This window comes from Taudactylus pleione, unplaced genomic scaffold (genome assembly GCF_031769625.1).
Source record: "Taudactylus pleione unplaced genomic scaffold, aTauple2 ptg000019l, whole genome shotgun sequence".
Classification (NCBI taxonomy): domain Eukaryota; kingdom Metazoa; phylum Chordata; class Amphibia; order Anura; family Myobatrachidae; genus Taudactylus; species Taudactylus pleione.
The window spans coordinates 31,129,816-31,156,203 of NW_028284421.1; the positions used below are offsets into that span (position 1 = coordinate 31,129,816).

Genomic DNA, 26,388 nt, shown 5'->3' on the forward strand with positions numbered 1-26,388 from the left:
TACGATTTTGTAGCTGGAAGTGTAACTTTCTGTTAATCGGTCCTCTACATTTGCTTCTCCTCAGAACATGTCTGAACTGTCTACCTTATGTTATGAATACCACTCACTGTATATGGATTGCAAGGTAATTAATCAAAAAGACAAACAGTAAAAATGTAATCAAGTCTTTTCCTGCAGGCATCATACCTGGTGGGTATATCTGATCCCAATAGCCAGGCTGGCCAGCAAGGGCTTGTTGACCCAATTCAGTTTGCCAGAGCTAATCAAGCCATCCAGATGGCATGCCAGAACTTAGTGGATCCAGCCAGCAGCCCATCTCAGGTAAGTGTCAGCTGGGTAGTCCTCATTGCTATTTTAAAGCTTTTTGCCTTGGAAAACTGTGCACACACAAGATGGCATCAGCAAATTGTGCAAAATTGCTATGTGTGGGGCCTCTGAGCGAGCACAATACGTGATAATAATGTGACTGATCCAGAATGATTGGATCATTATTAGATGTATTGATAAATGAGGTTTGAAGCTGACTTCGATCTATCCACTATGAGCATACCTCTACCAGCATTGTAGAGACAGTTTTTGTCCAATTTCACGCTGCACATGGAAATCCTGTTGCTCTAAGCCACTGTGCTCAGAACAACACAATCTCCAACTTTAGGAGACAGACATGTCTGCTAATGGCTCCTACAGTACAAATAGAAAAACCCCAAACATTTGTTTCCAGGGTTATTTACATTCATTTGACTTTGAACAATTAATAATTTATTTTAGGTATGCACAACTTGTAAGTATGTTTTTTTTTTTATTTCCCTTTTATAGTATCTATGTATGGACTAAACATTTCAGACAAAACACATGCCCTTTTTTGTTCAATGTTTGTTTGCACTGTAGGACTTGGTCATTAATTAGTAGATTAAATACAGTGGATAGTTTTGTGGGTGTATCTGTTGATGTTAGTTACAGTCTGTTTTGCCGTTTATTGTTGGCTCTGTCTCCACTTGTTTGCTTGTTCTATAGGTACTGTCAGCTGCCACCATAGTTGCCAAACACACCTCAGCACTGTGCAATGCCTGCCGCATTGCGTCTTCCAAAACTGCCAATCCCGTGGCTAAAAGGCACTTTGTCCAATCGGCCAAAGAGGTGGCGAACAGTACTGCCAACTTAGTGAAAACAATCAAGGTAATACCATTATGTATGTTAAACAGCACTTATACACCAGTGTACTTTAGTAGGACTTGTTAACAAACTCCTCATATTCATATGGGGAAATCACTATTTTATTCTTTTTATTTATTTTATTCTTTTAAGTAAACTTATGTAAGCTAATACTAATCTAACATGATGAATTTTAGACCCTAATGCATATGCATATACATATTAAAACAGTTTATGTAAAGATTAGAGATTTACAATTGAAAATTGGTCTGTCCTGTATTATCTGTCGCTTATCACATTTAGGGCCATATACAATTAGCGGCGAAAAGTCGGAATCCGCGAAAAAATATCGCCGATTGCAACTTTTTGCCTGTCGGGAAGTATCGCTGTATTCGATTGCATCTGCTTTTTGCGTACGCGAAAACGCAATGCAATGTAATAGGTGATAAAGATTCGCCTATGAATAGGTATCGAAAAAAAGTGCAAAATCGCTATTTAGGGGTGCAATGGTGGAAAAACCATTCAGCACTGCCCCCCAAAGGATAACTGCGTAAAAAAAGAGGAACACCCCAAAAAAAGACTTAGAAAAAGGGGGCGAAAAAGTGCAAAGTGGGGGTGCAAACTTAAAAACTAGTGAAATTGCCTTTTGGGGGGGTCTGCAATTAGGGGTGAGGTGTTTTTTTTGATTGCAGGTGCTTGCTGAAGGTGCTTTTTTAACCTTTTTTAAAACTTTACTTTAGTGACTTTAAAACAAGCTTGCACCCATTTTCAAGTACCCCAAATTTGACAGGACTACTTATTTTATTTATTTTTTAAACTGCTTAATGCTATTCTTCACCACTTGTGCAAAGACACTAATTAGAAGAAATTCACACACCTTAAGTATCCCAAATAACTAGGGCTATTCGGGGGCATGTACATTGATCCCCAATGTAAGTGCATCTTTAAGGGGGTGTCAGGCTGATTTCCCCAATTGTGACTTTTCACCTGGTTTGCATTCGCCGGGTTGTGTTTTCACGTGTTTTGGGATTGAAACTGTGAATAGCGTGGGCGCGCACGATTAGTTTCCGCAGCTAAAATATGCGACGTAGGTGAAAAGTCTGGCATGTGAAAAAGTATCACGGGTGTTGCTGTCTCTTCTGTCCTTTTCGTGTTACATGTTTTTGTGCTGCCCCTCCTCCCCCCCCACCCCCCATGCAGTTTTCCTCTAAAACCGTATTCCATTATTTTTTTAACTTGATATATTTTATAGATTTTTGTAATCACTTTGTTTTATTTGGGTTTTCCTAATATAACAACAAACACAGAAGTTGTCAGGACACAAAAATAAAGAAATAAAAAATAAGACATTTGTAGGTGTTATTTATAACCAAAAAGGTTCTAAAATGAGTAACAGTAATTCGAAGGATAAAATGTAAAGTAAAATGAAACACACTATAGTACAAGGTAAACTCCAGACAAAGAGGAAACAAATGTGTATAATAAACAAGATCAACAGGAAGTGCCATCCCTCCTCATGGTGTCACCCGGTGCGGGGAGGGATGCTGTGTGCACGGCGCTGCCACCAAAAACGGGCGTGGCCTCGCGGCCGAACCCCCATGGTCCCGTTATTACTGGGGGGGGGGCAGGGGGATTGCCGGAGGTGCAGACTGCCCTGTGTGCAGTGGCGACTGGCTCCCTCACAGGTCAGGAGCCGAGTGCTGCACTTAATTATTCAGTGCAGCACCCAGCTCCTGTCACTGAGGGGGAGTCTGCGCCTTGGTGTCACCCCTCGGCGGGTGGCACACGGGTACAGCCCGCAACCCCCTTGTGATGCCACGGTTTAAGTGGGGCTGAACTTAATGACCTGTTAGCCCAATCAAATGCCAGGCGTTCTAGAGAAGGAGTACAAGAGATAAAGCTGAGATTAGAGTGGAAGAGAGAAAAGGAAGAAAAAAAATGCACTAGGAAAGAAAACAAGAAGGGAAGATGGGATAGGTGTATGGGGATAAGCAAGTTGGGTGGTGGGGAGAGGTGGAAAGCAAGGTTACAAAATAGAGAGCCCATCACTCATGCAAGTCCAGGAAGAGTCAACTTTATAAAATGAGCACCATGGGGACCAGACTGAATTGAACTTGTCCACTGTATTGTTTTGAAGACTGGTTAAATATTCCATTTTGTACACACACCTATTTATAATTTCCTGACGAGCCAGAGCATTGGGCCATTTCCAAGTATGGGCCAGCTGATACTGCAGCATAAGTTATATAAAGAATTCATTGTTGATGTGCTTAGCTGTCTGGCGGATTGGGACATATAATAGTAAAGTAACAAGGATAAGGGGAATGAGATCCATCATTGTCAATAAGCGACTGCACCATATTCCAAAATTATTTTTGGACACGTCTATCAAATGTGGGGAAGTGTACCAATGTGACCACATTGTTGTCAACACAGATCGACAGTTCCTATACTTTCATCATGTAAAGTGGAAACACAATACATTTTCTGTTACCATCTACAGTATATAGGTCCTGTAGCATCATGTATTCTTTCTTTTGAGCACTTTTTTTTTTTTATTATTATTATTTCAAATCAATAAATACTGTGAATAAGTTTTATGTATTTATCTATTACCTATTATATAATGCTGTTAGGCCCCCTCCATCCCCTTACAGCTCTCATTGGCAGCTTCCCGGACATCACAGCCTCACTTCTCCCACAGCTAACCCGGCAGTCACCCCTACCTCAAGACTATCCAACAGTGCTTCCAGACAGAACGCCTCCCTCCCCAATGGCAGAACTTATATATATCGGGTTGCATTGGAAAAGACAGCAGGGAAGAGAGAAAAGAGTGAGAGGGATATAGTGGGATGAATAGGGAGAGAAGAGAGACAGGCAAGATGGATTCGATATATGAGGGAACACAGGTAAAGAGCGAGAGAGGGGAAGGGTAGAGCCAGATAAGGGATAGGACAGGAGGAAGGAGCGGGAAGAAAAAGGTGACTGGCATGGAAAAGGGGCGATAAAGAAAGAGGGCAAAAATGGCAATTCTGACCGCAAGTAAATTATATGCATGTGTTTGTGCATATATCCTCATATATATCGTGGGTGGAGTGAGAGAAGGAGGGATGAGGAGAGTAAGAAAATGGGTGTTGGGTGGGTGTGCAAGAGACAGATGTGTGGGGGGAAGGAGAGGGAACTGGGGAAGAGAGGGCTCCTGCAACGTTAACTAAAATACACCTGTGTGTGTATATTCCTTGGGAGCAACATTTGATTGTTTTTGCTTTTGTACTTATTTAATGAATAGGAATGAAGTTCTAGGTTTATTGAACATCTTGTAACCTTTCTTACATCAACTTTAAAAACATGATTTGTGATCAATGTGTGTTGTAAAAAAAAAAAAAAAAAGATGTTAGTGCAATATAATTAGACCATTTAGGTAATGCACCACATGGTGGTGAAAGGAACATTTCATATTCATTTGATGAACTTTTCTTGTCCATAATCTGACTCTCAGACCCTGGATGGAGACTTTTCAGATGACAATCGTGAGAAATGCAGCGCAGCTACCGCACCACTTATATCGGCTGTGGAGAACTTGACAGCATTTGCCTCAAATCCTGAATTTGCCAGTATTCCAGCCCAGATAAGTGCAGAGGTGATGCATCACAATCTATTACTAATTTATTCCCTTTCCTTATATACACTTCCATACAGCTTGGTTCCTGAGCATTTTTAATATTATATGTTGCTTTTAGAACTCATTTCAAATACTCCTCTTACAGCTCATTCTCTTTTTAGTTGCTATGCCTGTGCCTGATGCCTTTAAAGCTTACTAGTCACCACTATTAAAGGGAAATTTCATTCAAACAGAATTTTTGGTTAATTAATATCATTATGCTAGTATTCTACAACTCACTGAAATAACGCCTGATACTTGAAATATGAATTATGTCGGAAATGGCCTGAGTAAATCTCAGAAACACACTGTGGCAGCAATTTCATCTATGTTAATTACTGACCTAACTTAGCTACATCTGTAATCATGAAAACAAACTGTAGAGCTCACTGTGTGTTTTCATGGTTACAGATTTTGATAATGTAGAGTGTATTCTGTATCTTTCAAATTGCAGCAATAATGTGTATCTAATGTTTGAACAGATTTCTTGCAGAAGTCCTATTATAAGCAGAAGTTATTCCAGTGGGTTATAGTTTATAACATAACGATTTTTATTGGGCAAAATACATTTTTGTGTAATATACAGTAGACTTTAATTACTTAATTTTGCCTGTAAAACAATATCTTTCCTAACTTTAATCTGCAGTTCTTGAATTCTGTTTTCATTATAGAAAATGTTGCATTACATCTCTAAGATTACATACTGTCTTTTGTTATCACATTTGTTGTTTCATACCTGAGGGTAAATATTAATATCTGTCTAAATATCTATCTTGTCGCATACAGGGGTCTCACGCTCAAGAGCCTATATTAGTATCTGCTGTGACCATGCTAGAGAGCTCATCATCCCTTATCAAGACTGCCCGATCTCTGGCCATAAATCCTAAAGATCCACCTACATGGTCTAGCCTGGCTGGTCACTCCCGAATAGTCTCTGACTCTATTAAGAGTCTGATTACATCCATCAGGTACAGTATGGAGAGCACTGACATTTTGGAACTGCTGGTTAAGTGTGTTTAATCCCCTACAATTTACTAAAGCAGTGTTTCCCAATCCAGTCCTTGGGGACCCCTAACAGTGCATGTTTTACAGATCTCTTAGTTGGTGCACAGGTGTGTTCATTACTCGCTGACACATTTCAAAAGATCCACAGGTGGAGCTAATTATTTCACTTGTGATACTGTGGAGATCTGTAAAACATGCACTGTTAGGAATCTCTGAGAACTGGAGTTGGGCAATAGTGCACTAAAGCAGAGGTTCCCAAACACTGTCCGCAAGGCTCCCCAAGAGTTCAGGTTTTAGAGAGATCCATGGTTAAGCACAGGTTGCTTAATTAGTACCTCAGTCAATTTGATTTAACCACCTGTGCTCAACCATGGTAATCTCTAAAATCTGAACTGTTGTGGAGCCTTGAGGACAGCGTTTGGGAACCTCTGCACTAAAGAATAAAAACTTTCCCTTGTTGTACAACACATCTGATAGCTTCTTACACACACAGGTAACTGCCATCCTGATTTAAGGCTGATCTTCAACAGATTGTTTGCAGGCATCATGCTTGTCTTTGCACCAGTTAGCTGTTATTGCTGTTGATATTAATAAATGTCTGGCCACCATTAAATTAATTTATTATGGAAATGCTTGATGGTCAGATGTGTAATAAGTATTTTTGCAAGATAAAATAAGATGCGCTTCAGACCTCACAATTGATACAACTAGACTATCTATTTAAAAATATAAAACTCTAAAGCTGGCCACACACTAGACCAACTTCATCCAACCATCCAACTATTTGATTGGTTGGAATGAAAATCTGGTAATGTATGGGAGTAACTGATGATCAGCAATTTGCTCCTAAATGCCAGAAAACAGATGAAACTGGTCGTCAGACAAGTTTGTTAAATGTTTGATCTAAACAATTTGTTCAAACAGTTTTTGTCCATTTTCCGGCATTTGGGAGCAAATTGCTGATTGTCATTTGCTTTCATCCCTTACCAGATTTTCATTCCAGCAAATCAACTAGTTGGCTGGTTGGATGTAAGTTGGTCTAGTGTGTGGCCAGCTTTAGAATGTAAATATATATTCTTTCTGTAATGGATTTATTGGGCTGTAGTTTGAATAAAGATAAATTTACCATTATAATCACAAGTCTTCAGCAGGTTTTTAGATTGTGTACTGCATTTACACTGTGTCATGACTGGTAGCTGTCATATGCCCATTTCTTCCACCGGAGTAGTATGAATGCATCTCAGAGAGAATATTTGATTAGAACCCTACATCGCAGAGGATGACTGCAATAAGCAGTGTCAAAGCCGTTCATAAGCAGTGTCAAAGCCATTCAAGACATAAAATTAGAAGGGTAAATTATTTTTATACATTAGCAATTGTACCCAGTGTTGCCCAGGTCAGTAACCTTAATTGTAGCCAGCTCCCAATACACAGACACTTCATCACTCTCCCCAGAACACAGCCCCTTGTTAAGTCTCCCCAATACTCAACCCCCTCTCTTCACTCACTCCCCCAATACACAGCCCCCTCTCTTCACTCCCCCAATTCTTTTCCCATCATCAAGTCAGTGATCACCTGAGCACCCTTCCTCGCATCCCCACCTCCAGTCACTCTCCTTATCATCTGGTTATCCCCCTCTCTCCCCCCCTCTCTCCCTCCCTCTCTCTCCCCCTCTCTCCCTCCCTGATATCTTACTTCTCTTCATCCCTCAAGCCAGGGCTATACCTCCTGATTCTTACATCAGTTTCCAGATGGATCCCGCATTTTGACACTTGAGAGGCTGTTGATATTGCTCCCTGGTAAGCTGCTTCCTGTAAATGATCCACACCCCCTCACTTTATTATTTGACATCACTACTTCCCTACCAAATCCTGGAACACCTTGGGTAATTTCTGGAGCTGCTCTCTCCTCACCTTGCAGCGGTGGTCACTGACCAAGTTCTGTTGGTTACCCTTGATTTTTTTTCCATTTATTTTTCTGAGGAGAGTGACGGCGACCACACATTGCACTCGCTGATGTGCTGACATATTTTTTAATCCCCCAAGAGAAATCTAGAATTATTTTTTTACACCACTGCCACACATACATTCCATTACGAAAACTCAGCTACTAGTGGAGATTCTTGTTATCTAAATAAACTTGTATTTTTTTTTTCAGGGTTACAAGATTCTTTCATAGCAGAAGATATAAGAAGAATAATTAGAACATTATAGATATGTAGCTTTTGTAATATGATTGCTTTTTGTTATAAATTAGTGCTCAGGAAAACAAGCTGAAGTAACTGGTACTTTGGTATTTTTTTCTCTCTCCATCATTACAGGGACAAAGCTCCAGGACAGAGAGAATGTGATTATTCTATTGATAGCATCAACCGATGTATTCGTGACATTGAACAGGCATCTCTGGCAAGTGTCAGTCAGAACCTGGCCATGAGGGATGATATCTCACTAGAGGTATGAGTCGCGGCCCATGTTTTCCATTCTAATTAGATAAAGTTACTGCTTGTTTTAGATATGGTAATATTTAGTAAGCTAATTATGATGTACTCTTTGCCAGTGGACCCTGAGAATATAGTGCCACCTTTAGGACTGCATTTTAGTATAATTAAAGTATTAACTCTCCTTGTTCCATATCCACCTCCTGCATATTTGGTTATTTTCCTAACCAAGCTCCACAAGACAGAAGCAGAGAAGAAACAATAACTCTCCGAAAAAAAAGTTTTAAGTTGGTATAGTTTAAACTGGTAGAACTTGACTGGAAGGCTGGGTGTGCAATATCCCCCAATGGGTTCAGAGAAAAGGTATTAATCTAAGTGTAAAATCCCATTTTCTCGGTCATCCTATTGGGGGATACTGGACCCTGTGTATATCCCAGACCTGCTCCATCAAGAGGTGGCTCGCAGAGTTGCACTGTATAACACCTTAGCTGCAGACACATTGGATTTGCAAAATGTAGTAAAGCTAAGGCCCAACTATCACATGGCTGTGTGACCAAGCTGCTCAGAGGAAGTACCATGCTGCACCCACGAGGCGTTCACCTATCTCTTACAGTGGGCCTCTACAATAGGCCTGATTTAGAGCTGGACGCAACGCTGATGTCGCACTGCACAGGCACCAAGTCTGATTACAGACACCGCTCACAGCGAGGATTTGGATGCAGAGTGATTGATTGTCAGCGACCATTGTGGGAGGTAACGGGTGGCGAGTGTAATGCAGGCGCGTTGCGACAGTTTTGTGGACGTGTGTCTGCTTGCATCTGTGCTGGACAGGCTCCAGCACCTGACTTCTGACGCATATTCTGAGAAACCATAGGGTTGCTCTGAGGTTCGATGGTATGACTTTGTATTCAAGCGGTGGCTCAGAAACGCAGCCGATGGATGTGTCTGTCCAATTCCCAGGAGCTATTTTCACAGAATCGCTGCATACGGAATTGCAGTCTTGGCTGGTTTGTGTGCATCTCTGAATCAGGTATACTGGTTTATTGTCTTGTGGATACATTTCTAATGAACGTGCTCCTTTTAAGTCCCTCCTTTTTATTTGTAAAAAATGGTTAATTGGAGCTTACAGTCATTTTATTATGGCATACTGACGATCATGCAGCATTCCCAGAGAGCCTTATCAGTTTACAAAATGTAGGTTTAGCGTCCGCACAAGTCAAATTAATTACAAGTAATCTTTCAGAACCAACATTAAGATCGATCTTTCTACTTCAGGGTCCATAGGGTATCCACAGCATACCTTGGGTATAGGTGATGACGTCAGGCATCAGGCACCATAGAGTTAAGTTTTCAGCCTCCCAGGATGCACTAGGGTCCCCCTCCTATACCCCGCCCCCGAGCCAAGGCATCTCAGTTTCGTTGGTGCCCGGCTCGGAGTCGGATGCACCTGTTTAGAGGGGGGCTAAGGATAGCCCCTGAAGTTTTCTACAAGGCAGCTGTGGCTGCACATCTGGAGGTACAGCATGGACAGTCATTCTTGACGTCCATGCTGTCTTCCCTACTCCTCCACCGATACCAGAACGCCGGTACTGATCCGGGGATGCTGGTAGGCATCTGGGGTCACAGCTAGTGGTGACCCCAGATGTTTGGGACCATGACTGGATTTAAGGGGGACAGCAGGTAAGCAGCGGGGTCCCGCGGTGGGTCCCCGCTGGAACATGGTCCGGAGTCCCCAGGCAGGGGGCTCCCTGGGGACTGGCTGCAGCGTGGAGCCAGGTTACGGACCTGCGCTTCCATTACCCCCTGGGACAGCGGACCGCAGCTGAGCGGTAGCGCTGCGGCGTCCCAGGGGTTAATTGCATGACAGGGGAGCTCGCCTTCCCTGTACACAGCCGGAGCCTCCCCCGCTGCACACAGCCCTCTCTGCACCTGCCGATTGGCCCTGTGGCAGCGCTCCTCCCCCAGGCCGGCCTCCTCTCTGCTTCTCGGTGGCCATCTTTATGGAAGAATGGTGAACCCTGCTGGAAGCTGCTGATCGGTGGCATCGTGGTCTGGGATCCCCGGCATACCTCTCCTCCGTTGGAACAGGTCTATGCAGCGCTGTGTCCTACCAGGCCCTGTGTCTGCGTAGTTGAGGATCAGCGCTGATAGTGCAGGGATTCATTTCTTTGCAGTGTATGTGACTGCTGCTAGCGTCTGCTGCCTGAACTTTCACTTTCTACTGTCAGCCTTTTCACTGTCCCTGCTCTTCTTCTGCTAAAGCCCTTGCGGTGCGGTGATTGCAGGGCGGTTCTCCCACTATACTAACGCGTATCAGTGAGAGGAGTCACATACTTGCCATCATGTCTGAGAGTGATTTTCCTCTCCAGCTTCTGTGTACTACGTGTAAGGTACCTATAGCGGAGGGGAAGGGTAGCGCAGAGGGGCTATGTAGGCAGCGCTTACAACCCTAGTGGGCCAGGTAGCTCCACAACCTGCGTTCCCTCAGATGGGTTTGTCTCAGTGGTGTCGTCACCCATGCAGGGGTTCCCGAGACATCTGATAGTACCCCATAGTCTCCCTATTTCCCCTCCTCAGGTCTCTCAGGAGCCTGCGTGGGTTAATTCTCTGACAAGTTCTGCGCAGCATTTGTCAGACATGTTACAAGGGGAGTCTGCGTTGCGGCCTCATAAGCGGCCGGTGGCGTCTCTGTCCACTCCTTATGAGGATGACGAGGGGACGACCGATGACGGGGTCTTTCGGACCAGGAACCTCTCCGTACTAAAGAGTCGGACGCTAAGTCTAAGGTTTATATACCTGGCCTTATTCGTGCAGTCCGCACAGCTTTAGTTATTGAGGATGATGAACCTCTGGTATCAAAATCCAAATATGCCTTTTTCAAAGATGTTAAGGGTGACCTCTTAGAGGAGGCGCGGAAACATCCTGGCAAACGGTATCCGCCTCAAAGACGTTTAGCAGTGGCTTATCCGTTTGCGGACAATTATTTTGCTAAGTGGGAATCCCCGCCACAGGTGGATTCTCATGTGACACGCCTGGTCCGAAGTGCCACGTTGCCCATGCCCTCCATGTCCTCCTTAAAGGATGCCACGGACCGTAAGGTGGAAATCTGCCTAAAGTCCGTTTATTCCCTTGCGGGGGGGGGGCAGCCAAGCCGGCTATGGCCATTTGTTAGGTAGCCAGAGCTATGGAGCGCTGGGCTGGGAATGGGTATGAAATACCACCGGCCGCATGGCCCGCGGTTCGATTCCCGTCAGCGGCAGGCCGACATCAGCAGCGTTCCGAGCAGCGGAAGCCCGACAGCGTTGCAAATCCCCATCGTGGATAGGTAAGTATCTACTAACCTAACCTAACCACCCTAACCCTCCTTAGGGTTGCCTAACCCTAACTTCCCCCCCAAGTGCCTAACCCTAACCACCCCCTTCCCCGCTGCCTAAACCTAAGTCCCCAGGGGGGTGCCTAACCCTCCTCCTAGCCTAACCCTCCCGGGGGGGTGCCTAACCCTAAGTCCCCCCCGGGAGCCCTAAACCTAACCCTCCCCCCCGCGGCTGTCCGCTCGCGGCGCCCGGCATCGCTACGATCGGGATGCCGGGTGCCTGTCTCACGGCGTCGGAGAAATGCGGGCGTCTACATCTAGACGCCCGGCATTTCACCCTTGCCGGGATATGACAGTCGGGAAGCCGGCTGCCGGTATTTAGGCAGTCGGCTTCCCGATTGCTTCCCCTGGGCTGATAGTTTGGAGGCGTCTTTGGATTCCGAATGTTCAGCTGAACAGACCGAGTTGATAGGCAATCTCCGGGATTCAGCTACTTACATTAATGAAGCGGCTTTAGATATCAGTACCCTGACTTCTCGGATTTCTTCGGCAGCTGTGGCGGCTCGTTGCACCTTATAGTTGCGATCTTGGAAGGCGGACGCTGATTCAAAAAAGGGCTTGGAAGCTTTGCCTTTTAATGGAGAAGTCCTATTTGGTCCGGATCTGGACAAAATTGTAGCCACGCTGGCGGCAGCCAAATCTGCATGTCTCCCGTCTGCTGCAGTTCCTTCCAATTCAGGTACATCTTCCTTTCGGCCTTACAGGGCCCAGGGTAGGCCTAAAGCACAGTCCTTTCCCCAACAGGCTGGCCCCAAGAAATCGGCCTAGCCCCGGAAGCAGGCCTGGAATATCAGACGTCCGGCTCCTAAGTCCGATGACAAACCTGCATCCTGACTGTCCGGGCCTCCCTTTGGGGGATCCCAGAGTGGGAGGCCGCCTGCTACGGTTCGCCCGGTGTTGGTCTGTAACCACGACAGACAGTTGGGTTCACGAGGTGGTTTCTCACGGGTATGCCCTCTCCTTTCGGCACAGACCCCCATCCCGATTCTTCACCACGGGTCTTCCATCAGACCGGAACAAAGCCACGGAACTGCGGAAGGTTTTGCACACTATGCTCCAGGCTGGAGTTATAGTGCCTGTTCCTTTCTCCCAGAGGGGCCTGGGTTTCTATTCCAATCTGTTTTTGGTGCAGAAACCCAATGGGTCGTACCGTCCGATCCTCAACCTCAAAGCACTCAACAAGTCCTTGCGGGTGCCGAGGTTTCGGATGGAGACCCTACGGTCCATCATTCTGGCGCTGGAACCTGAGGATTACATGGTGTCGTTGGACATACAGGACGCTTACCTGCATGTCCCTATTCTTTCGCGCCATCAACAGTTCCTCAGGTTTGCAATCCGCAACGATCACTTCCAGTTCCGGGCGTTACCTTTTGGCCTGGCGACAGCACCACGTGTGTTCACCAAGGTTATGGCGGTCATGGCGGCTTCCCTGCGGCTTCCGGGAGTCCGCATGTTGCCGTACCTAGACGACCTTCTGTTGGTAGTAGGATCTCCGGAGCTCCTTCTACACCATTTGGATCTGACGATTGCAGTACTGCAACAGCACGGCTGGTTGATAAACTGACAAAAGTCCACCCTGATCCCGTCTCAGAGGATTCTGCACCTCGGAGCCTGGCTGGACTCCAGTCAGCAGAGGATCTTTGTGACGGGGGAAAAGATCTCTGCCTTGCAGTTGAGGGTGCGCAGTTGTCTGCAAAGTCGCCATGTGTCTCTTCACTCGGCAATGACGTTACTGGGCTCCCTGGTGTTCGTATTCGACATGGTGGAATATGCCCAGTTTCACTCCAGACCTCTGCAGCAATTGATCCTGTCCAAATTGAATGGACTGCCTCAGGGTCAAATCACAGATGATGGTGCTCACTCCGGAGGTTCGCCTGTCCCTTGCCTGGTGGTTGCAGACGACCCATCTCAACAAGGGTCGTCCGTTTTGGGTGGCGAACTGGGTCCTATTGACAACGGACGCCAGTGTTCGGGGCTGGGGAGCTGTCTCTGGTCCACACTTGTTCCAGGGCAGATGGACTCAGGCGGAAAAGGAGCTTCCGATAAACATCTTGGAACTCCGCGCCGTTTTCAATGCTCTCCAGCAGGCCCATCGGGTTCTCCAGGGTCATCCCGTGCAGGTCCAGTCGGACAATGCCACCACCGTGGCCTACATAAATCGGCAAGGAGGAACCCGAAATCGGGCGGCACTCGAGAGGTGTCCCGCATCCTAATCTAGGCGGAACGCAATCTCCCGGCCATATTAGCGGTATTCATCCCGGGAGTCCTCAACTGGGAGGCCGACTTTCTCAGTCGCCAGGACTTTCATCCGGGGGAATGGTCTCTGCACCAGGACGTCTTTCAACTTCTGGTGGACAGGTGGGGTCTTCCAGAGATCGACCTCATGGCTTCACGGCACAACAACAAGTTGCCGGTGTACGGGTCTCGCACAAGAGACGAAAAGGCGTCTCTTGTGGATGATCTGTCTGTCCAGTGGACGTTCCGGTTTGCTTATCTCTTTCCTCCGTTTTCCCTTCTTACACGGGTAATCCGGAAATTCAAACAGGAAGGAGGGACGCTCCTGTTGATAGCTCCCACGTGGCCCAGACGGCACTGGTTCTCAGACCTCCAGGGTCTGTCCGTGGACATTCCTCTGCGGTTGCCGCTACGACCGGACCTACTGTCACAGGGTCCTTGTCTTCACCCGGACCTGACTCGGCTGTCTTTGACAGCGTAGCTGTTGAGACGGCCATGTTAAGGTCCAGGGGGTTTTCCAGCTCTGTAGTACGCACTATGCTGAGAGCTCGGAAACCGTCTTCTGCAAGAATATACCATCGTGTGTGGCATACGTTCTTCCAGTGGTGTTGACCGAGAGGTTATGCACCTCGGGAGTTTCGTCTGTCTAGAGTGCTAGCCTTCCTACAGGCGGGACTAGACCATGGGCTTCGCCTTGCTTCTTTGAAGGTGCAGGTATCTGCCCTGTCTGTCTGGTTCCATCGTAGGATTGCTACAATCCCTGATGTGCGCACCTTTATGCAAGGTGTTCTTCGAATTCAGCTGCCATTTGTTCCTCCGGTGGCACCTTGGGATTTAGCTGTGGTCCTCAGGGCTCTCCAGGGACCGCCGTTTGAACCACTGGGCTCAGTGGATCTTAAATAGCTGACACCTAAAACAATTTTCCTTCTGGCCATCGCTTCGGCCAGACGTGTTTCTGATTTAGGGGCTCTCTCTTGTAGACCCCCTTTCTTGATTTTTCATGGGAACAGGGCGGTGCTGCGCACTCGTCCTGATTTTCTTCCCAAAGTTGTTTCCCGTTTTCATATCAACGAGGAAATCGTTGTGCCGGCTTTTAACTCACCTGACCTGTCAGTGGGTGAGGCCACTTTGGACGTTGTGTGGGCCTTAAGGATTTATGTTGACCGCACTTCTTCGTTTAGGAAGTCAGACGCCTTGTTTGTCCTCTATGGCTTCCGTAAAAAGGATTGGCCTGCTTCAAAGCAAACTTTGGCAGCTTGGATCCGTATGGCAATTTCAGAAGCTTATCTTCATGAAGGCCTGCCGGTTCCATCCTCTGTGAGGGCTCTTTCCACTAGGTCTGTGGGTCCTTCGTGGGCAGCTCGACGTGGTGCCTCTGCAGTCCAGATCTGCAAGGCTGCTACGTGGTCCTCTGTCCACACCTATGTGAGGTATTACACGTTTGGATGCTTCCTTCGGGCAGCGGATTCGCCTTTCAGCACAGGAGCGTCCCCACCCTTGAAGGATACTGCTTTGGGACATCCCCAAGGTATCCTGTGGATACCCTGTTGACCCTGAAGTAGAAAATATGAGATATGGTAAGAACACTTACCTTTGTTATCGCTATTTCTACGAAGTCCATAGGGTTCCACAGGACTCCCGCCCTGTCGCACCTGTGCTGCAGATGGGCTTTGTTCTGGTCACCGGTTTTTCCGTCTCCCTCTGGTGAGAATGTGATTCTTGTGTGTATCCAGATCTTTTTTTCTCTCTCTTCCTTCTCCTCCTCCGGCCTATGTACGTAACAGAGATGCCTTGGCTCGGGTGCGGGGTATAGGAGGGGGACTCTAGTGCATCCTGGGAAGCTGAAAACTTAACTCTATGGTGCCCGATGCCTGATGTCACCACCTATACCCCAAGGTATCCTGTGGAAACCTATGGACTTCGTAGAAATAGAGATAACAAAGGTAAGTTCTTACCATATCTCATATTATCATGTTTATCTTAGATGATACCAAGTTGGTGGTGCTCCCAAAAATACTTTTTGTGGTACACATCACATATTTTGCAAAAGAAAGCAAAAAAAAAAGAACAAAAAAACATGTTTTTGTTCTTTTTTTGCTTTTTCAAATTATGTGAAGCCTGATCAGTTTGCCAGACATGACCAAACGGACAGCAATGATCTTTTTCTAGTGACATGCAAGGAATGTGGTCTTGAATGATCTCCTGCAGCACTAAGGATTGTGCCCTCTGCAGCTTTTGCCTGTAGTAGTGTGTTATGGTAAATGAATAACAGCTAGCAGGAGTTGACATCTGTTATAATGAGAGGTTTTCATACAGTGCACTTAAATACTGTGTAGCATATATTCTGTGTGCCACCACTAAAATAAGGTGCGCCGGCAACAGTGGCTTAGCCCAGGCATGGAACCTGATTTATCAATATATATCTGTAATATGATTGTTTATTTTCCCAGGTAAAGATGCCCCTTAAGCAATAGATGTCATATATAGTAAAGATGCAAATGTGTGAGAAGCAGACATGAATTTAATCAAGATGGTGTTTACTATAATTCACAAGGGCAGGCGCACTTAGAAATAGACAGGATTTTATCATGACTTATGTCCTGTGCTTTTATTGCAGGTATTACAGCTATATATGTACAATTTGGATTTAACGTATGCGGTTTTCTGTAATGAACATTGCAGTTTGACACTTTTCCCCCCCTCCTCCTCATTTTTCTCTTCCTGCACAAAACATCCTGTCCTTTTGTCTTCCATGTTCTAGGCGCTTCAGGAACAACTGTCATCTGTGGTACAAGAGATTGGTCACCTCATTGATCCCATTACCACAGCAGCACGAGGCGAAGCTGCTCAGCTTGGTCACAAGGTAAATATTGATGACTTTTTTTTTTTCTTTTGCTGTATTGTAGGCACTTAGTAGCTAATAACCATTCACTATATCTTAATAGTATACTGTATTACAAAAATCTACTTTACTCCATAGCTTTTATGACTAGATGTGATAACTCTGGGTGGTTATTAGTTTGAGGTTTCATACACCATCTCTGACTACTCCTAATGTCCTGGTTGGCAGCTGCATACTGCCTTGGTGCCATCAGTTGCAGTAGGATATCACTAGCTTTGGAAATGCTTTATGGCTGTGGTTTGTGTTGGTAATTGCTTCAGCCCCTCTTTGCTGGCTACTTTAGTGGAGTACTCCGGACCACTTATTTTTAATGAGGACTTCTGTGTAAATTGCCATGCTGATATTCAGGATAGCCAGGAAATGGATAAGTGCGTAAAGTTTTATGTAGGTCACAGGAACAGAGCAGCTATAGGCGCCTCACAGGAACATAGAGATGTGTGCTCTTACACTATTGCCTCAGTCACTCCAAACATCCCTTATTGTCGTGCCAGGTCCTGTGCTTCACGCTTCCTATAAGCTTAATTTTCAAGTATCTTCTTCTTCAGGGTCCATAGGGATCCACAGGGATAGTATGGGGATATTATGGTTGTAAGACCAGGCACCAAACAGTTAAAAACTTTGGCTCCCAGAATACCCCTGGTGGTCCTCCATATATACCCCGCCCCTAGCCATAAGACTTCAGTTTGTTCGTTTGGTGTGGCAGGATCAGACGCACCTTTTGTACAAGGGACTGCTTAGGCAGTCCTAAGTTTTAATTTTATGATTTATTTTTCTTTGTTTTCTTGAGTTGGCACTACTAAGCGTCTGTATTAAGACGCACGGACTGCGACTCCATCTACCTCAGCCGGGCCGCAACATCAGTAATTGTGCTGGTGATTTTGGTGGGTCATGACTGAGCTTAGCTAGCAGCAATGCTACGACCTGGACTGCATCGGGTGCTCGGAGATGTTGGTAAGGCGATTCCTTGCTTCTGGCGTAGAGACTCACCAGAAGCCGCTGCTGTAAGTACCAAGGATTGTCCGCGTCCTTACTACACCAGCCGGGGCCTTATCGTCTGACGCCCAGGATCGGCAGCAGACGCATATCTGCTGCCACGAGGCCAGCGTACCTGGTTGGTTAATGCAGTGTAAGGAGAGGTAGGCGTTCCCCTGGCAGCTCCTCCCCAGATCCAAGCGCAGTCCTGATAAATAGGTTTCGCAGTCTGGGTTGTTCCTCTTACTCTCCATGGGTAGAGATGCTTACGGTGCACGCTCAGTGCACCTGGTAGTTGTAGTCTCAGGAGGGTCTGGCTGTCTCCCTGTATACCTCTCCTTTGGTTAAGGTATACAGTGCTGTTAGATCCTACTAATACTTTGTGTTGTTGTGGTTGATTTTGAGCTCATTATAGTATGCATTGTATTTGACTGTTTGCTGCCACGACGCCAGTGTCCCCGATTGGTTAATGCAGCTTAGGGGAGGTGGTCTTTCCCCTGCAGCTCCTCCCCTGACCCAGATGCAATCCTGATACATACCGTAGGTTTCGCGTGTCTGAGTTGCTCCGCCTACCCTCCACGTGTATAAAGATGCTCACGGTCCACAATGTGCACCTGGTAGTTGTTGGTCTCAGGAGAGTCTGGGTCAGTCTCCTTGTATACCTCTCCCTTCGTTAAGGTATACGGTGCTCTATATCCTATTAATACTTTGCGTTGCTGTAATTGATTTTTGAGCCAATTATAATTATGTTACATATGCATTATGTGTGATGGTTTGCAAGCTGCTGACTGATTTTCTGTCTACTGTCGCTGTTTTTTCTTTGAGTGCTTTACATTCATTCAGAAGGTGGTCACATTACTTTGCGATTGTTGCCTTTACTTTAAACATGTCTAAAGATATAGGGAAACACCTGTGTTAGTTTCATGTAAAACATGTGCGACATATGTGTCCTCACAGGACGTAAAGGAGGGTTTGTGTGCTGTCTGTTTTAAAGAGCCACCTCACCAGTCTGAGTTTACCTGTAGGACAAGAGCCGTCTTGGGTTGCTTCTTTTTCCCAGGTTATGATGCAGGTGATGGATCGTTTGGCTACTCCAACGATGCCTTCTTGGATGGGGTGTACATATATGTTTTCACCTCATGGGCATTCTTCTATTAAGGATGTGGATAGCCATTCTAGTCAGAGTATGACGCCAGCTTATGTTGATAACAGACCAGTAGTAACTAAAGCACCTAAACGTAAGTTGTCTTTATCTCAGTCTGTTCAACATATGGATTCAGACGCATTATCAGAGGAGTCTGATGATGCACAGGATTCTTCTCCAGGGTCTACTTCTGGAGAGGAGGATCATCCATCTACTGTGGATGTTACTTATTTGGTGAGGGTGGTTTAAATCCGTCCTTTCTACTTCAGGGTCCATAGGGTATCCACAGGATACCTTGGGGTATAGGTGTGACGTCAGTCGCAGGGCACCAAAGAGTTAAGCTTTCAGCCTCCCAGGATGCACTAGGTCCCCCTCCTATACCCCGCCCCCGGGCCAAGGCACCTCAGTTTAGTTTGGTGCCCGGCCGGAGTCGGGTGCACCTGTTGGAGTGGGGGCTAGAAGAGCCCCTGAAGCTTTTTCTTCATGCAGCGGTGGCTGCACATCTGGATGAACAGCATGGACAGTCAGTCCTGACGTCCATGCTGTCTTCCCTACACCCCGCCGGTACCAGAACGCCGGTACTGATCCGGGGATGCTGGTGGGCGTCTGGGGTCACAGCTAGCGGTGACCCCAGATGCTCCGGACCATGGCCGGATTCAAGGGGGACAGAGGTAAGCAGCGGGGTCCCGCGGTGGGTCCCCGCTGATCACATGGTCCTAAGTCCCCAGGCAGGGGGCTCCCTGGGGACTGGCTGCAGCGTGGAGCCAGGCGACCAACCTGCGCTTCCACTACCCCCTGGGACAGCGGACCGTAGCAGAGCGGTAGCGCTGCGGCGTCCCAGGGGTTAAATGCATGCCAGGGGAGCGCGCCTTCCCTGTCTCACAGCCGGCGCCTCCCCCGCTGCACACAGCCCTCTCTGCACTGTGCTGACTGGTCCTGTGTCAGCGCTCCTCCCCCAGGCCAGCTTCTCTCTGCTCCTCGGCGGCCATCTTCTCTGCAACGCATGGTGAACGCTGCTGGAAGTCTGGAAGGAAGCATCGTGGTCTGGGTCCCCCCGCATACCTCTCCTCCGCTGTGGCTCAGGTCTGTGTATGCAGCGCTGTGTCCTACCAGGCCCTGTGTCTGTGTAGTTGAGTGATCAGCGCTGTTAGTGCAGGAATTGTTATTTCTCTGCATTGTATGTGACTGTGCTAGCGCTGCCTGTAACTTTTCTTCTCTAAACTGTCAGCTTTATTACTGTCCCTGTTCTTTCTGCTAAAGCCCTTGCGGTGCGGTGCTGCAGGGTGGTCTCTCGCCTATTTAATACTTAATTGGTGAGAGAGGTCACATACATGGTGCCATCATGTCTGAAAGTGATTTTCCCCTCCGGCTACAGTGTACCACGTGCAAAGTACCGTTAGCGGAGGGGGAGGGTAGCGCGGAGGGCCTTTGCCGGCAGTGTTTGTCCATGGCGCGGCCTATTACGGTTACAGCACCGGTACAGGAGCCGCCCTGGGCTTGTTTCGCTCAGGCGTTAACAGCTTTAGTGGGCCAGTTAGCTCCGCAGCCCGCGTTTACTCCGATGGGTTTGTCCCAGCAGTCTGTGGTGTCGTCACCCATGCAGGGGTTCCCACGACAATTGGTGGTACCCCACAGTCTCCCTATTTCCCCGCTCCCGGGTTCTCAGGAGCCAGCGTGGGTTAACTCCCTGACGAGTTCTGTACAGCACTTGTCGGATGTGTTGCAAGGGGAGTCTGTGATGCGGCCTCATAAAAGGCCGGTGGCGTCTCTGTCCGCTCCTTATGAGGATGACGAAGGGACGTCTGATGATGGGGAGATTCTGGATCCTTACGATCAGGAACCTCTCCATACTAAGGACGCTGATGCTAAGTCCAAAGTATATATTCCTGGACTTATTCGGGCGGTCCGCACAGCCTTGGTGATTGAGGACGAAGTTCCCCCAGCGGCTAAATCTAAGTATGCCTTTTTCAAAGATGTGAAGGGCGATGCCACAGTCTTTCCTCTTTCGGGTCAGTTGGTGGACCATTTAGAGGAGGCGTGGAAACAACCTGGCAAAAGATACCAGCCGCAGAGACGCCTGGCGGTGGCTTATCCGTTCGCGGATAATTATTTTGCTAAGTGGGAATCCCCTCCACAGGTGGATTCTCACGTGACCCGTCTTGTCCGTAGTGCCACATTGCCGATGCCATCCATGTCCTCCCTTAAGGATGCTACGGACCGCAAGGTAGAAATCTGCCTGAAGTCCGCTTATTCCCTTGCAGGGGGGGCAGCACGGCCGGCTATGGCCATTTGCTGGGTTGCCAGAGCGATGGAGCGCTGGGCGGATTCATTAGAGGCTTCTTTTGAATCCGACTGTCCGGCCGAACAGGCGGAGTTGATTGGCAATCTCCGTGATTCGGCCACCTACATCAACGAGGCGGCTCTAGACATTAGTACTCTGGTGTCTAGAATTTCTTCAGCAGCGGTAGCTGCTCGTCGCACCTTGTGGCTGCGATCCTGGAAGGCGGACGCAGATCCAAGAAAGGTCTGGAAGCGTTGCCGTTTACCGGAGAAGTTCTCTTCGGTCCGGATCTGGATAAGATTGTGGCCACGCTGGCGGCAGCCAAATCTGCTTGTCTCCCGTCGGCCGCTGCTCCTTCTGGTTCTGGACCATCGTCCTTTCGGTCATCTAGGGCCCAGGGCAGGCCCAAACCACAGTCGTTTCCTCGACAGGCTGGCCCTAAGAAATCGGTCAAGCCCCGGAAACAGGCATGGAGTACCAGACGTCCGGCCCCCAAGCCAGATGACAAGCCTGCGGCCTGACGGTCCGGGTCTCCCCTTGGGGGATCCCAGGGTGGGAGGCCGCCTGTTGCAGTTCTCCCGGTGTTGGTCGTTCACTACGACAGACACTTGGGTTCTGGAGGTGGTCTCTCACGGGTACGCCCTCTCCTTCCGGCACAGACCCCCGGCTCGATTCTCCACCACGGGTCTACCATCAGACCGGAACAAGGCTACGGAGCTGCGGAAGGTATTGCACACTATGCTCCAGGCTGGAGTTATAGTGCCTGTTCCATTCTCCCAGAGGGGCCAGGGTTTCTATTCAAATCTATTTTTGGTACAGAAACCCAATGGGTCATATCGTCCGATTCTCAACCTCAAAGCACTCAACAAGTCTTTGCGGGTCCCGAAGTTTCGGATGGAGACCCTACGGTCCATCATTCTGGCGCTGGAACCTGGGGACTACATGGTGTCATTGGACATACAGGACGCTATGGCGGTCATGGCGGCTTCTCTGCGGCTGCAAGGAGTCCGCATGTTGCCGTACTTGGACGACCTGTTATTGGTGGCAGGCTCTCCAGAGCTCCTGTTACACCACTTGGACCTGACCATTGCACTGCTGCAACGGCACGGCTGGCTAATCAACTGGCAGAAGTCCACTCTAATCCCGTCTCGGAGGATTCTGCATCTTGGAGCCTTATTGGACTCGGGACAGCAAAGGATCTTCGTGACGGAGGACAAGATCTCTGCTTTACAGTCAAGGGTGCGCAGTTGTCTGCACAGCCGCCGGGTGTCCTTACACTCGGCGATGAGGTTACTGGGCTCCATGGTGTCGGTGTTCGACATGGTGGAATACGCCCAGTTTCACTCCAGACCTCTGCAGCACCTGATCCTGTCCAAGTGGAACGGGCTGCCTCAGTCTCTGAAGTTCCAGACGATTGTGCTCACCCCGGAGGTTCGCCTGTCCCTTGCGTGGTGGTTAAAGACGACCCACCTCAACAAGGGACGTCCGTTCTGGGTTCCAAATTGGGTCCTGTTGACAATGGACGCCAGTCTTCGGGGCTGGGGAGCAGTTTCGGGTCCACACTTGTTCCAGGGCAGGTGGACGCCGACAGAAGCGGAGCTTCCAATAAATATCTTGGAACTCCGTGCGGTCTTCAATGCTCTCCTGCAGGCACAGCGGTTTCTCCAGGGTCACCCGGTGCAGGTCCAGTCGGACAATGCTACCACCGTGGCCTACATAAACAGGCAAGGAGGAACTCGCAGTCGGGCGGCTCTCGTAGAGGTCTCTCGGATCCTGGTTTGGGCGGAGCGCAATCTTCCGGCCATATCAGCGGTCTTCATCCCGGGAGTGCTAAATTGGGAGGCGGACTTTCTAAGTCGCCAGGACGTTCATCCAGGGGAATGGTCCCTGCACCCGGACGTTTTTCAACTACTGGTGGACAGGTGGGGTCTTCCAGAAATCGACCTCATGGCGTCCCGGCACAACAACAAGTTGCCGGTGTACGGGTCTCGCACAAGAGACGAAGGGGCGTCTCTGGTGGATGCTCTGTCCGTCCGGTGGACGTTCAGGTTCGCATACCTGTTCCCTCCGGTCTCCCTTCTTCCACGGGTAATCCGGAAATTCAAACAGGAAGGAGGGACGCTCCTGTTGATAGCTCCCGCGTGGCCCAGACGGCACTGGTTCTCAGACCTTCAGGGTCTGTCCGTGGACAGTCCTCTGCGGTTGCCGCTACGACTGGACCTTCTGTCTCAGGGTCCTTGTCTTCACCCGGACCTGACTCGGCTGTCTTTGGCGGCGTGGCTGTTGAGACGGCCATGCTGAGGTCCTGGGGGTTTTCCAGCTCTGTGGTGCGTACCATGTTACGAGCTCGGAAACCGTCTTCCGCGAGGATATACCATCGCGTGTGGCATACGTTCTTCCAGTGGTGTCGACCGAGAGGTTATGCACCGCGGGAGTTTCGTCTGTCTCGGATTCTCGCCTTCCTACAAGCGGGACTAGATCATGGGCTTCGCCTTGCTTCTTTGAAGGTACAAGTTTCGGCCCTATCTGTCTGGTTTCACCGTAGGATTGCTACAATCCCGGATGTGCGCACCTTTATGCAAGGTGTTCTCCGTATTCAGCCGCCCTTTGTTCCACCTGTGGCGCCTTGGGATTTGGCTGTGGTCCTGAGGGCTCTCCAAGGACCGCCGTTTGAACCACTGGGCTCAGTGGATATTAAATGGCTAACAGCTAAGACTGTTTTCCTTCTGGCCGTTGCTTCAGCCAGACGTGTTTCTGAGTTAGGGGCTCTTTCTTGTAGACCCCCTTTCTTGGTTTTTCATGGGAACAGGGCAGTGCTCCGCACTCGGCCCGAGTTTCTTCCCAAAGTTGTTTCCCAGTTTCATGTTAACGAGGAAATAGTTGTTCCGGCCTTTAACTCATCGGGTCTTTCCGTGGGTGAGGCCTCTTTGGATGTTGTGAGGGCCTTAAGGACTTATGTTGACCGCACTTCTTTGTTTAGGAAGTCGGACGCTTTGTTGTCCTCTATGGCTTCTGTAAAAAGGGTTGGCCTGCTTCAAAGCAAACTTTGGCAGCCTGGATCCGTATGGCTATTTCTGAAGCTTATCTTCATGAAGGCCTACCGGTCCCTCCTTCTCTGAAGGCTCATTCCACTAGGTCTGTGGGTCCTTCGTGGGCAGCTCGACGTGGTGCCTCGGCAGTTCAGATCTGCAAGGCTGCTACGTGGTCTTCGGTCCATACCTTCGTGAGGTATTACAGGTTTGACACCTTCGCCTCTCAGGATGCTTCCTTCGGGCGGCGGATTCTCCTTTCTGCACAGGAGCGTCCCCACCCTTAAAGGATACTGCTTTGGGACATCCCCAAGGTATCCTGTGGATACCCTATGGACCCTGAAGTAGAAAATATGAGATATGGTAAGAACTTACCCTTGTTATCTCTATTTCTACGAAGTCCATAGGGTTCCACAGGACTCCCGCCCTGTCGCACCTGTGCTGCAGATGGGCTTTGCTCTGGTCACCGGTTTTCCGTCTCCCTCTGGTGAGAATGTGATTCTTGTATGTGTCCAGATCTTTGTTCTCTCTCTTCCTTCTCCTCCTCCGGCCTATGGCTTGGTAACTAACTGAGGTGCCTTGGCCCGGGGGCGGGGTATAGGAGGGGGACCTAGTGCATCCTGGGAGGCTGAAAGCTTAACTCTTTGGTGCCCTGCGACTGACGTCACACCTATACCCCAAGGTATCCTGTGGAACCCTATGGACTTCGTAGAAATAGAGATAACAAGGGTAAGTTCTTACCATATCTCATATTATATATTCAGGATGACGAACCCACTCATAGTGAGAAGCCTTTTATGTTTAATAATCATCGAAAGATGTCAAACAGTATTTCTACTTCAGGGTCCATAGGGTATCCACAGGATACCTTGGGGTATAGGTGTGACGTCAGTCATCGGGCACCATAGAGTTAAGCTTTCAGCCTCCCAGGATGCACTAGGGTCCCCCTCCTATACCCCGCCCCCGAGCCAAGGCACCTCAGTTTAGTTTGGTGCCCGGCCGGAGTCGGGTGCACCTGTTGGAGTGGGGGCTAGAAGAGTCCCTGAAGCTTTTTCTTCATGCAGCTGTGGCTGCACATCTGGATGAACAGCATGGACAGTCAGTTCTGACGTCCATGCTGTCTTCCCTACACCCCCGCCGGTACCAGAACGCCGGTACCGATCCGGGGATGCTGGTGAGCATCTGGGGTCACAGCTAGCGGTGACTCCAGATGTTCCGGACCATGACCGGATTCAAGGGGGACAGCAGGTAAGCAGCGGGGTCCCGTGGTGGGTCCCCGCTGTCACATGGTCCGGAGTCCCCAGGCAGGGGGCTCCCTGGGGACTGGCTGCAGCGTGGAGCCAGGTATTGAACTTGCGCTTCCACTACCCCCTGGGACAGCGGACCGCAGCAGAGCGGTAGCGCTGCGGCGTCCTGGGGGTTAAATGCATGCCAGGGGCGCGCGCCTTCCCTGTCTCACAGCCGGCGCCTCCCCCGCAGCACACAGCACTCTCTGCACACTGCCGACTGGTCCTGTAACAGCGCTCCTCCCCCAGGCCAGCCTCCTCTCTGCTCCTCGGCGGCCATTTTTCCAACGCATGGTGAATGCTGCTGGAAGCGCTGGACGGAAGCATCGTGGTCTGGGTCCCCCCACATACCTCTCCTCCGATTTGGGTCAGGTCTGTGTATGCTGCGCTGTGTCCTACCAGGCCCTGTGTCTGCGTAGTTGAGTGATCAGCGCTGTTAGTGCAGGAATTGATTTTTCTTTGCATTGTATGTGACTGTGCTAGCGCTGCTGCCTGTAACTTTTCTTCTAACTGTCAGCTTTATTACTCTCCCTGTCCTTTCTGCTAAGCCCTTGCGGTGCGGTGCTGCAGGGTGGTCTCTCGCCTATTTAATATATAATTGGTGAGAGGGGTCACATACTTGGTGCCATCATGTCTGAAAGTGATTTTCCTCTCCGACTACAGTGTGCTACGTGTAAAGTACCGTTAGCGGAGGGGGAGGGTAGCGCGGAGGGCCTCTGCCGGCAGTGTTTGTCTATGGCGCGGCCTATTACGGTTACAGCACCGGTACAGGAGCAGCCCTGGGCTTGTTTCGCTCAGGCGCTTACAACCTTAGTGGGTCAGTTAGCTCCGCAGCCCGCGTTTCCGCCGATGGGTTTGTCCCAGCAGTCAGTGGTGTCGTCACCCATGCAGGGTTTCCCACGACAATTGGT

The 26,388-nt window shown here is 48.8% G+C and overlaps 1 protein-coding gene across 2 annotated transcripts in view; it reads left to right on the top strand.

The window, feature by feature from the left end:
- Positions 1 to 26,388, top strand: part of TLN2 (talin 2) — a 320,515-nt gene that overhangs the window by 232,060 nt on the left and 62,067 nt on the right. For both annotated transcript variants that reach the window (XM_088446408.1, XM_088446417.1), the window contains exons 35-40: positions 178 to 321; positions 1,015 to 1,176; positions 4,652 to 4,792; positions 5,600 to 5,781; positions 8,139 to 8,271; positions 16,625 to 16,726. In XM_088446408.1, coding sequence (XP_088302534.1) covers positions 178 to 321; positions 1,015 to 1,176; positions 4,652 to 4,792; positions 5,600 to 5,781; positions 8,139 to 8,271; positions 16,625 to 16,726 — 864 coding nt within the window. The remainder of the gene's footprint in view (positions 1 to 177; positions 322 to 1,014; positions 1,177 to 4,651; positions 4,793 to 5,599; positions 5,782 to 8,138; positions 8,272 to 16,624; positions 16,727 to 26,388) is intronic.